At 44.4% G+C, this 12658-nt stretch overlaps 1 protein-coding gene across 1 annotated transcript in view; it reads left to right on the top strand.

Annotated features, from left to right (window-relative positions):
* Positions 1–12658, top strand: part of LOC144823881 (mucin-2-like) — a 1553567-nt gene that overhangs the window by 1393729 nt on the left and 147180 nt on the right. The window contains exon 40 of the mRNA XM_078682769.1: positions 8919–8964. Coding sequence (XP_078538895.1) covers positions 8919–8964 — 46 coding nt within the window. The remainder of the gene's footprint in view (positions 1–8918; positions 8965–12658) is intronic.

Genomic DNA, 12658 nt, shown 5'->3' on the forward strand with positions numbered 1-12658 from the left:
TGACTAAACATCTCAACACCATCTCCTCCTCCTGCTTCAACACCCTCCGCATGCTCCGCAGGATCTACAAGTGGATCCCCACAGAAACGAGAAGAACGGTCACCCAGGCCCTCGTCAGCAGCAGGTTGGACTATGGAAACGCCCTCTACGCAGGAGCCTCGGCCAAACTCCTGAGACGGCTCCAACGCATCCAGAAGGCCTCTGCACGCCTGATCCTCGACATCCCTTGCCGCAGCCACATCACACTAGTTGACCTGCACTGGCTCTCGGTCAACAAGAGGATAACCTTCAAGCTCCTCACCCACGCACACAAGGCACTCCACAATACCGGACCAACGTACCTCAACAGACGACTCAGATTCTACACCCCCACCCATCAGCCCCACTCCGCCAACTTTGCCCTCACCACAGTCCCCCGCTTCCGAAGAGCGACCTCCAGCGGCAGATGTCTCCCACCTCGCCGCCAAGACTGGAACACCCTCCCTATCCACCTACGGCAGACCCAAGACCTGCTGACCTTCAGAAAACTCCTTAAGACCTGGCTTTCGAGCAGTAGCAGCATTCCCCACCCCAGCACCTTGAGACCCTCCCGGGTGAGTTGTGCGCTTTACAAATGATATGATTTATTGATTGATTGAGGGTGGGATCTTTGCCTTTGAATGACAGACCTCCGAATTCTCGAGGTGATGTAGTCTCTGGTACCCGAAACTGTGACGCTGATTGCATTACTGGCCAACAGAGTGCATACAACCATAGACCTGCGTTGTGCATCACAGTTCAGAAAGTTGATTTACTGCTCTTGCTTCAGAGCGAGGTGGAGCAGGCAACCTGAACCAGACAGCCCAGGCTTAAATACATTGATTCATTTAGAGATACAATCGTACTGCTACTTCTAGTAGTCAGGGAGAAGCAGTGAAAAAACAATGTATTCAATATATCTGAACCAAAGGGTGGCCTAACGGTTCTGAAAAATATACAGCCATAATTTTTCTAATCAAACCAATGCATTATGTGGTCCTTTCTTCTTTTCGTCAGAGGAACGCTGCAATTTTGCTTGAGCATTAATTCCCTCTAGCTGATACTAATTCGAGTTGTGTTTACTGTTTCAAATAATGTTAATTTTTTCCTGTGTTATTTATAATCTGTTGTTGATCCATACACTTCAACCCAAACTGTTTGCATCAACCAAGATAAATTGCAACCTTAGTCTATCAAACACAGGACTTTCAGTTTGAGCTTTTTGGATTTCTAAACTACACTTTAGTACTAGCTTCTCAACAAAGATGAAACACCTTATCTGTTATATTGGCTACTTCTATAAGGAAACAATGTTTCCTTCCTGGAAATAAACTTGAAATGGTGAAGAAGGCTCAGTGCTTTAGGGGGAGTGGGTAGCAACATAGACCTCTGACACTAGGTTCTTTTGTGAAAAAGGCAGCTTTATTGAAACAGGTGCACATTACAAAATAACCTTGGCCTTTGTCCTACAAAACTATAAGCTCAGGAAAAATATTGAATGATGAGCTAACCCCACCTCTGAAATATTCTCCCCCATAACTACCTAAAACATCAATATAAATACTTGCACCAAAGCTGGTCAACTGTAACTAGGACCTCTAAAATCCATTCCCTTTTTTGTACCTGCATTAACATTTGAACCCATTCAACTCCTACCTATTGTTGAACTTCCTAGGTCATCCAGGCATGAACTTGACTACCCATTCCCTGTCAGCCTGAACTGATGCAGACAAAAGAATAAACTTCCGTAAATCATGCCAACTTCTCAGCCAGCGGCACCCACAAAAAAGGAATGGGGTTAAGAGGGGGAAGGAGATCCCCTCTTATTCTGTACCAACTGCTACATACCTAGCACCTTTGCCAAAATAAACTATCTGCAGCATCGATGAATCGATAACTTAATTCCTATACAAGACTAATGGACAACATCCTGTCTGAAAAATTCAACATTCTCCTAATGTAGATTTAGTGAACCACCTTAGCAATACTATGTCCCTGCAAGAAGCACTCATCTCTTCATTTAATTTTCTCTGAGCCTTATCTATGGCTGAGGGCTTATCTGCCCCATGCCAAACCTTCCTGGGTATGAATTTGTTTCAAGGAAAGTGGCAGCCTACCCATAGCCTATGGATCTCTCTCAGATCCTCCTTCATGACTCTAATAAGTGGCAAGTCTTTCTGAACCACCAGGTGGTTTTCTCCTAGATGAAGCAGAAGTATCATACCCACTAGAATACTATTCAGAGAGGAAAGAAGCTCCATTCATCTCATTTCCTCTTTTCCCACCCAAGTGTTGGAATATAGAGCCTTGTGAAAACCCAGATTCACCCTGTGGATGTTGGCCTTCATGTGGCGCACTGCGAAACTTGACAAAGAAGTGGCCCACAATCCAGATGTTTAGCCCTGCTGCCTGGGTTCTGGTAACAGAACTTGAAATAGAAACAGAGTTGGCAACCTGTACTCTTACTTCAGCCCATCTACTGGATGAAAATAAAACTGCCCCACTATTATCGAAGCAATCTCTGGCACTGTGACGTAAGTACTTATTCATGATATCCAAGGTCAGAGGCCTCCATATGTGGTCACCTTGCAGGCCTTCCTTTACACAACCCTCCAAAATCCTTTCCCCCGGTTTGCCCGCTGAGGGGAAATAGCACGATCAGAGCTTGCTCATAAATGCAAGACCTAACAGCTTGCCTGAAATTTTTACCTTCGACTGGCCTTTCTCAGTGAAGGAGAGTATAACTTACACTACATCCTCTACCCTCTCCCATTATCGTGGCCTTCTCTTGACCACCCCCTAAACATTCAGACCAAGCCTGATGGTATACCCTCCTTATGGAAACAGCTCAAGATTCAGCTACCAAATTAGAGCATCCTTTCTCTCCTATGGATCAAAGCTCCTGCATCATCTGTGTCCTCACTCATACCACCTCCATGGCCATCCCATGGATCATCTCCCACTTTAAATGAGACAAAGCATCAGCAATGTCATTGTCCACACCAGGAACATTTCAGAAATTAATGTTGAGTCTCAAGCAGTGCAATACAAAAACTCTCAGCAACTGCCACAACTGTGGTTCCCTGGTGCACTGCCTCTTAACTACATGCACAACCTACATGTTGTCAACACTGAAAAGAACTATTCTTTGTGCCAGCTGCTCCCCCATAGCACCACAGCCACAAGTAAGAGGGAAAATTCTAGGAAGGCAATACTTCACATACACTCTTTCCATGCATCAGGCCAATTTTCTGTGCACCAATGACCTTGCCATTAAAGGCCAAAGCTGTAACCTCCTGCTACATCTGAAAAGATTTGGGAATCCCATTCCATGTCAGTTAGAGCTGCTAGTGGAATCTCATTGAAGGACTGCATATACTCCTTAACACCTGCCGAAATCCTTATATGATGATTAGGTAAGGGCAGTCCCAAGAAAGATAAACTGATGCTACACTACCCTGCAGGTGAAGTTCAGATGGCCTAACAAGACCTGCACCTACATTACTGTCTCATTTTGCTTGCCCAGCATTGTGTTCAGCAAGTTCTGCATGGTAATTTTTTCATCTCCGGTAACCTGGCCTCCATGGCCATTGAATCGATCTCAATACCCAGAAAGGACAGTACTGGATCCCACTGTCTTTTCTAGGACCAGTGGAACACTTAAGTCACCCATGAGTTCCTGGAAGCTGTCCAGCAAGCTCTGGCAGTCTCTGGAACCAGAAGTAGCCAATAAGAAACAATCATCTAAGTAATGTGTCATATGGTCATGCCCCCTGTACCAAATAAATAGCAACTGAAGAAATGTGCTGGGGCACTTAAATGAAGCATATAAATTGGAGCTACCCATTGGAAGCACTTTATTCATGTACCATTGACTATTGAATTGGATGCCTAGCTGTTTAAAGTCTGCAGGGTGTACCGGAAACAATTGGAAGGTAGACTTGATGTCGCTCTTACCAATCAAAACCTTTTCCACTAATGCCAAGGGCCCATCTACAGATGAATATGTCACTGAAACATTTTTAGATGAAATGAAATCATTAACTGACTGTTCTTTGGGCTATGAAAGGTATTGAATTAGCTTTAACTGCCTATGTTCCTTTTTGGGTACCACTCCGATGTGGGACACAATGAGATGTTCCATAGGTGAAACCTAAAAGCGACCCGCCATCCTACCCCTGAATCTCCTTTCATAGCTTCTGCCTCACATCTTGGGCCTGTTAACTCACTCGGTTCAAATTAGTTGCTCTGTGGCACACCCTCAGACCATTGTAACCGATTCTGAAACCATCTGTGAAGCCTTGTAGCAGTAAACTAGCATCATCAGTCCTGGGATAGTGTGGGAGCCACATTGCGAGTTTGTGCAAGCCCTTTCCTCCAGATCCCTATCCACCTCTACCTGACCTGAAGCTCATGGCCTGACCATGTTGCTGCCCTGACGGAACCCCCTGTTGTCCACCCAGGGGCCCTTGCAGCTTTCTGTAGCTTTTTGTATAACCAGCCCGCCCACCCCAAAGCAGGTGACCAATGGGTGCCTACCTGCGCATTTCGAGCCCTCTTGTCGAAACATACACATTTTCCTTGTACACAGTCATTTATTATAATCCCAATTGGCCTCACACAGCTACCCTGACCTTTGCTTAAACACCCTCACCCCTCCCAGGTTAGGCCGCCCCTGAAAGTACTTATAAACGATCGGCAAACCACTTGCCACAAAAATGGTTTTGGCGGGCCCATGGTGTGTTGCCGAAAGTCTGTGTACAGTTCCTTCAATTGTACGTCCGGGTCCACTGCTATACTGTCATATGAGCCAACCAGCCAAACATTTGTCCCCGTAATTCAACTATGCCTTCCTGATAGCATCTATGTTCTTAAAGAGTGCTACTGACTCCCCCAGGTACTTTTCACAGTACACACTCCCATATATGGGAAATGCTGCAGTCCAATTCTCTGTTGTCGCTGGCACCCTCGGCCGTTTTAACAACTCTAATTCTTCCTCGTTATAACCCCCCCTTGGGCTTCAATTCCCTATGGGGAAGTTTCAGTATTTCAATATTCTCCCCATTCTAAATCCTCTTTTTAGTGGACTGCATGAGGTGTGCCCCTGGCAGCTTGGACGTACCCATGTTGGGCAACCGCTTGAACTTCACCTCCTTCGTCTCCAGCGTAACACCTGTGCACCTTATTGTGTTGCTTTATTGATCCCCCCCAGACTCTGTACCTCCCCCCTGATAATGACCTTACCCAATGTACTCACCTGGTTGTATGTTACCATTCCCTTAGGCCTCCTGTTTACTATCCTCTTGCTTCAGTATGGCTTTGTCAGTGCACACCATGTGGTCCTCTGTGCCAATATCAGTGTCTCGCAAGGCTAGACCTTTCCTTATGCAGGACTTCCCTCTGTCCTGAGGTTCCCTAGCCTCGACCCCAATAAACATAATTTTTAGGCGGGCTTCACCGCTTTCTTGAGGCTCCCTAGCCTCGACTCCAATGAATGCCATCCTTGAGCAGACCTTCCATTTTTTTAAGCTCTTTAGCCTCTGCCCCTGTAGAGGCTATGCGAGATGAGTGCAGCCCATACTTTGGTATATTACCTGGTGCCAAGGCCGGTGCCCACTCGAGGACCCACAATCACTGTTGCAAAGAGGTACTGTCCCATCCAACTGTGTGCTGCTGGGCACATAGATCCTCAAACAAACTAGGCTCCCTCCACTGCTCCTTATTGGCACCAATAGAGAAATTCTGCCTGACTCATTATCATGCCTCAGTTCAGCTTCCTCAAAATTTTCCTCTTCATAATCAAGCATTAACTGCTCAGTATGTGCCCCTAGTTCAATAAGTGCACCACTCTCTACCTTCTTTACCTTCTTCTGACGGGGCTCATCCATGTGCAAAATATGCTCACATGATAACCTACCATGTGGGGGTCATACCTTACCCTCCTCACTTTTCCCATGATACAGGACACATAGTCCCGTAGTCCATCTGGGCAGAGAATGTTCCAACTCTTTCCGCCCGTTGCACCTCCAAGCTCACACCAGACCTTGTGCCTGTGATCTTGACGTCAACCAACGGATCCCAGCCTACCACACAGAGCCACACTGACTCTTCTCCTCAGGGCCATTGACCCGCGCGAGGCTCTCTGGGCTCCAGCCCCCCAGCTAACGTGCCGCCCTGGATCAAAGAAACAAGGTCCAATGAACTGGTAAAAAAAATCCCCATGTTTAAACTCCTCACTTGTCATCTTCCCCAACTGTATATTCACACTACCGACCTCTGGGCCTAGAAGGCAACCTGGACTCTCCTTCTGCTGCTCTCCCTACCTCTGACCCTTGCCAAGCCCCAACTTTAACTTCTCCCCAACATACCCTGCTCAGAGGCTTCACCACCAGATCACTGGCTGCGCTCCCCAATCTAGACCTCCTTGCCTCAAGAAAACCCTCTTCCTGCCACTCCTCCTCCCCCTCAGTCCATTCCAGTCAAGCTGCTACCACAGAGTGAAATGGCGGCCCATAAACTGAAACCCGGCACTGTGGCCGCCCCATGAGGTTGCAAGGAACCCACAAATGCCCCCCCCCCCTTTAACTTCCCTGCCACAGGCTGCCCTGCCTCCCATAGGCGATTGCTACAACCAAGTGTCATTGTCCCAATCAATTTTATTGAGCTTTCTAACCTGTGCAGGTTCTAACTCCTTAACCTGCCTCCACTTGACGGCTTCAACCTCGTACAGCATTGCTCATACACCTCTCTAAAATACAATTGCATCTGATCCTGACTAGCCTCAGCGCTCCTTCATAGTTCCCTAATCTTCTCTTCCAATCCCTCCTTCTCTCTCCCCATCGCTGAGTCCTCTGGCAAGCACAGCCAGCTAGAATCATTCCCTCTCCATGCCTCGCTCTACCCCTCCCTTTATGCGAGGCTGCACATGCGTCTGCAGTGAGCCACCCACATTTGAAAACCGCGAAGCATCCCTCGTGCTCAAGGAGGCCTCGAGTCGCCCAGCATGCTCAACCTGTGGCCAGCAGTCTAGCTGCTTGTACAAGGCCATCTCCACAAGATGCCCGGCCTTGGTCGGCCCCCTCAGTCAGGATGTTCCCCAAGTACAGCAGCAGCCCTGTTCGCTTACCTTTTCTCCTCCTGAAGACTGGGATGGTGCAGCAATGCACATGCCAACCCGGCAGTCATGACACCATCTGGCAGCTTTAGGGGTGGGATTCCCACCACGGTGTTGGACACGTCTACCAGCAAGTCCAGGTGCCTGGCCTCGAACAATAGGAGCATCACCTGGGCCACCTTGTCTTTTTCAATGTCATGTAGTGCCATTGCAGTAAGTAAAGAATACCTTCTAATAAGATCACTGCAAACTTACCAATCTTCAAACAAAGCTCTTGGACAAAACGTGACAAAACCTCTCCTGCACAAGTACCAGCCAACATGCCACCAAGAAAAAATTGTGGACTGTACCTTAAAATGACAGCTCATATATAGCTCAGGCTACAAAATATGCTAAAAAGGAGCACAAACCCCGAGAGTCTCTGGACAGCTCCACTTCTGCAAAATCCCTGTGGGGCTGACCTCCCTGTCGTAGGCTGCCCTCCAAATCCCTATTAGCTATGGCACACATAGATTTTATTTTGATGTACATGCAACAAATAGTTTGTGATTTTGTAGGAACATCCTTTCAGGAAGCACAGCCTAGCAAAGATGTGATTTACTGAATACTGTGGATCCTTGTGTGGCCCCAGACAATGTCTGGGAGATGTTAGCAGAGCATCTACACATTGTCCATGTTTGGCTCGGAATAAGGCAAACATATTAATGACACCGCTTAACTTGTAACCTACCAATGACAATCAGTTACCCATTGTAAAAAGACAACTGAGAGAGCTAGTAGTGATTATATGGCAGTTGACCTTTGTCTGTCATCTGGAGGTTGCTGCACAAAGGGAACACCCTTTACCACACAATCACAACCACGCAGTGCCTTTGGAACATGGGCACTTCTATGAATGCATTGTTACCACGCATTCCTTTAGGACGCAAGTCATCACAACAACTTGCTTGAGGGAACAGGTTGTTGGAATGTTTTGGGATTTTAAGTCCAACACCTTCCCAACTGTTGCACACACTGGAGTTGGAATAGTAAATTATACTATTCCAAAGTCCAGCGCTTCCCTAAGGCAAGTTGTTACAATGACTTGTGTGCTAAAGAAAGTGTGGTAATGAAGCGGACGTTTTATTGCCCATGTTGCAAAGGTATGCGTGATAAAGGCAAGCGTGGTTCCATCATATAACCCTGCCCAAAAGGCGTGGAATGGCTATTTCAGTGGCAGGTACAGGCAGACTTCCAATTTAATGTACTATTTTATGTTTTATGGTTTTGAGGCTACTGATCTTAGATCTTGATCATTTATCATACTTTTAGGATTAAGACATAGTTTTAACTCAACAACAAGTTTAAATCACTTTTAAATTAATGACATTATTGTGTTATGGACTCTTTTAAAGCATGATGTCCTGAACCTTGTTTAAATAATATCGTCATCTATTCAGCCACGGCCCGCAAAGGTAAGAACAGTGGGAGGGATTTTGACAGACAATGATGACGGAAAATTCATTATTTATTACATTTTCCGTCGTGGTAATCTGTCCAATGCCCCACCTGTCCCTACCGCCCACCACTTAATCTGTATGGGCCGCTCCTGCATATATTGTTTTGACCTACTCTGTTATTTTTTTTCTTCTGTACTTCTGTTCTTATTCAACATTAACTTCATTTGACTGTCTTTCACAATTCACTACCTTGATGCCTGCTCTTGTGTGCGTTATTTCATGCTTTGCAGATCCAAGTATGACATCTGTCACCAAAATTAATACTGAACTTTCTCTGATACTTTCAGGGTAGTATACAGATGACACCGGATGGCTGTTGTCAGACATGTCAAGGTAACACATGATAATGTACATTGATGTGGTTGGAATTCTTATGATCTTATGATTGTGCAGCAGGGATTAATGCATTCTTCAACATTACTCAGCTATTATTGTAAATGTCAGCTTCAGTTAAGTTCTGTTGTTTACTGTACATCTTGTTTAAATTTAGAGTGATTATGCCAGAAATGAATACCATGGCCCAATGCTTAGACTATTGCTGGTGTGTAAGTGCCCTTCCTTGAACCTTTTACTAGCACACTCTGAGGTTTACAAGCAAGTATGTACATGGGGAACAATAATTTCACACAGAATAAATATACCTACCCAATGACAAATTTTATGGATTACAGTTTTGTCTGTTTGACCTCAAAGCATCAATAGAGAATGGACATGGATGAACTGCAGACTGGTTGATTTCTTAAAGATATTCAGTTAGAACAATCAGTCAGAGACGATACATGTTGGGAAACTTGTTTTCATTTTGGAACCATAATTGTTATTTGAAATGTCATTTTAGATACATGTTGGTGATCCTCATACTCCACAATAAGGTCATGTTTGAAACCCAATAGAATATACATAAACGAGTGAATTATTGGATGCGTATAAACAAAGGAAGATAAGGAAAGTGGAAGAAGTGGCTTATAACTGCAAAATGTATTGGCTGCAGTGTTTAGTGCATCCTGATAGTACACTAATGCTCATGATTACTTAATTTGGTGGCGGTCAATATTCTTGTTGTAAACTATGCAGATTATTGAAGTTCGTTATTTTGAGATGATGAATATAATTTTACTGTGATTATTACAGTTGTATTCATTGCCATACTGGCAGAAGAAATATATCTACATATTCTTGTAATGTTGTAATCCATCACATTTCTCATGAAGCAAACATAATTTTTCTGTGTGAAATTATTACTTCCCATGTTCATATATGCTTCTATCTGAAATTATAAGTTAGTATGGTTACTGTCTTAATGAGTAGGAACATGTGCAGGGACATTGGTCTTCAAATAACCCACTACTAAAATACACTCTGACATTTAGCACCCTGCGCTTTTAGAGACACTTGCATTATGGCTCCTAATATAAAATTGAGGACATTAAAGATCTTGGTAAACTGCCTGAAACGCTAGCTCAAATCCATTAATTCTTCTGGCACACGCTAGCTCAAATTAATTAATTCTTCTGGCACATGCTCCACAATACTATATAGATTGTCAATGTTTCCAGAAATAATGGGCTTCCTTTTTACGGACTTAAATAAGGAGGTGACATTTGAAAGGGATTCTAACACACAGCTACCCAAGGAAGATGGACAACAAAGACTTATACTGGAGGCTGGGGTTAAATCAGGCTAGGTAGAATATTCACTATATAAGTTACAACATTTTTCATTACAATCCAGTAGCCAGCTGACCTCATCCTACTTCAGGACAAACCTAGATTGCACCTACAATCCAATAGAGACGTAGGTAGAACGGGACTCCCAACATATGAGCAACAAAAAGTTAGGTCAGATACTGCAATCTTCATTTAAGCATAACATTACCAATAACTCCATATGTCAGTCAGTCTACTGAATTTCCTCTCAGGATCAAGCTTTCTATGAAAAATAAAAAGACATTACGAAAATTAAATAAAAAGGCTAAGCAGTCTATCACATGGCAGGTGCTCAATATTTATACTTTTCCTGATTCCCAAGTACGGATTCGTGAATGAAAGGAAATAATTTGGAAAAGCAGACAAACTCCATATCACAAATATTGCTACATGACCTACATACCAGAGGAGCTGGCGCAAGGTAACATGAGTAAACATGTTATCAAGTGCTGATGATTAAGCATGAGCGTAAAATCCGTTCCACTCGCGGATTTTGCGGATTTTCAGCAAATTCGCAATCCGCGAAATCTCGCGAACTTGCCAAAAATTCGTAAATCCGTGCGAAGCGGATTTTTTGCTTGATCGCACTTGCCAACTAGAATACTATACAATTTTGCGAGAGTAAACACTTGCGAACACGTAGATGCGGCGGGCAGCGACAATCTCGCAATTGCGAGATTGCAAAATTAGCAATTTCGCACAAGAAATCCACCAGCAGGCAGCATTAACCTTGAAAATTATGATTTTTATCAGAATAACTCCTTAGGTTGACATTTGCCTGCACTTTTTTTTTGCAAGGAGTCCATTTTGGGGGCGGGGGTGGGAGGAAGGAAGTGCCCCACAGTCTCCAACTTCCTGTTCCTGTCCAGCAGGCTCCTCCCAGTGTTTTCTTCATGTGCTGGTCACTTTGATTTGGATCTTGACCTGGAAGGATTACTTTTTGTGGATGCTGCTGGATATTTGGATTTTTGCAAAACTGAAAGCACTCAGCAGGTGCAAAAGTTTAATCTTATCATTAGTAACCATTCCCTGTAGTGCCTGGAAGGATTACTTTTTGTGGATGCTGCTGGATATTTGGATTTTTGCAAAACTGAAAGCACTCAGCAGGTGCAAAAGTTCAATCTTATCATTAGTAACCATTCGCTGTAGTGCTTCCTGAGGGGCCCCTTCAGAGTTCAGTTGCCTACTTGCAACTATTCTATGACCCTGCTCTGACCCTCACAGCAGGCTCAGAGAATAGCTACAAGTATACAACAAAGGTCCTGTTAAAAAAAATTACACTGCAACAGAAAGCAATTACAGATAAGGAAGCAGGTGCCAGCCTGGAAGTTCAAATTCAGTGACACATTAATCAGCCCCTAATTCATTCATGTCAGTTGAGGCAGGGCAGGTGTGATTTTTCCCCCATAAATCTACAGTGATGAACAAGAGGGTGGCATGGGTGAGCCAGAGGGTGGCATGGGTGAGCCAGAGGGTGGCAGTGGTGAAACAGAGGGTGGCAGTGGTGAAACAGAGGGTGCTGTGATGAACCAGATGTAGAAACAACATGGTCGCGACCGTTGCTACCCGACAAGTAAGTTCGCGTTTGCGAACTGGTAAAAAACCCTCGCGAAATGGCAGAAACACTTGCGAACACAAAAAAAAAGGAATCCGCAAAATTCACGCGAGTTCGCGAATTTTGCGGACTGCCAATTCGCAAAATCCGCCCATGCTTACTGATGATTTTACTTGGTATGACACACGACACTGCTCTGCAGAGAGCTTCCAATTAATAGCTTCTAATAGTGGAGGTGACAATGTTAAAACCATACATTGATCAGTCTTTTCTTAAACAAGCAAACTGTTCTTTCACTGAGAAGCAGTAGTAAATGACACTTTGTCAGACTTTGAACCAAGCTCTCCTTCAAAAGTCAAAACGGAGCCAACATGAGAAGCAATAGTAACTGACACTTTGAACCAAGCTTTCAAGTGTCAAAATGGATGTAACAACCAAGGTGACAAAGAAGAGCTCCACCTTTTATCACATCATGGGATAATATCGTCACACTAGCTTTCATTGCTTACACCATAGAAAACAGTACTCCTTTGAATTTCCACTGTCTGGAATTACTCACGCAAAGCAATAAGAACTCTGGAGCACATTATCAAGGGAGGCGTTAAAATTATCGCCGGTTTAAAGCGGCGATAATGGGCTTGATAATATGCCCTGGAGAATTCCAATAGAAGACTAAGTTCACTCCAGAACATGGACTTCTATTGGAATTCTCAAGGGTATATTATCGATCCCATTATCAACCCGTTAGCGGCAGTTTTCTGCCGCT

This window comes from Lissotriton helveticus, chromosome 3_1 (assembly GCF_964261635.1).
Source record: "Lissotriton helveticus chromosome 3_1, aLisHel1.1, whole genome shotgun sequence".
NCBI classification, from domain to species: Eukaryota; Metazoa; Chordata; class Amphibia; order Caudata; family Salamandridae; genus Lissotriton; species Lissotriton helveticus.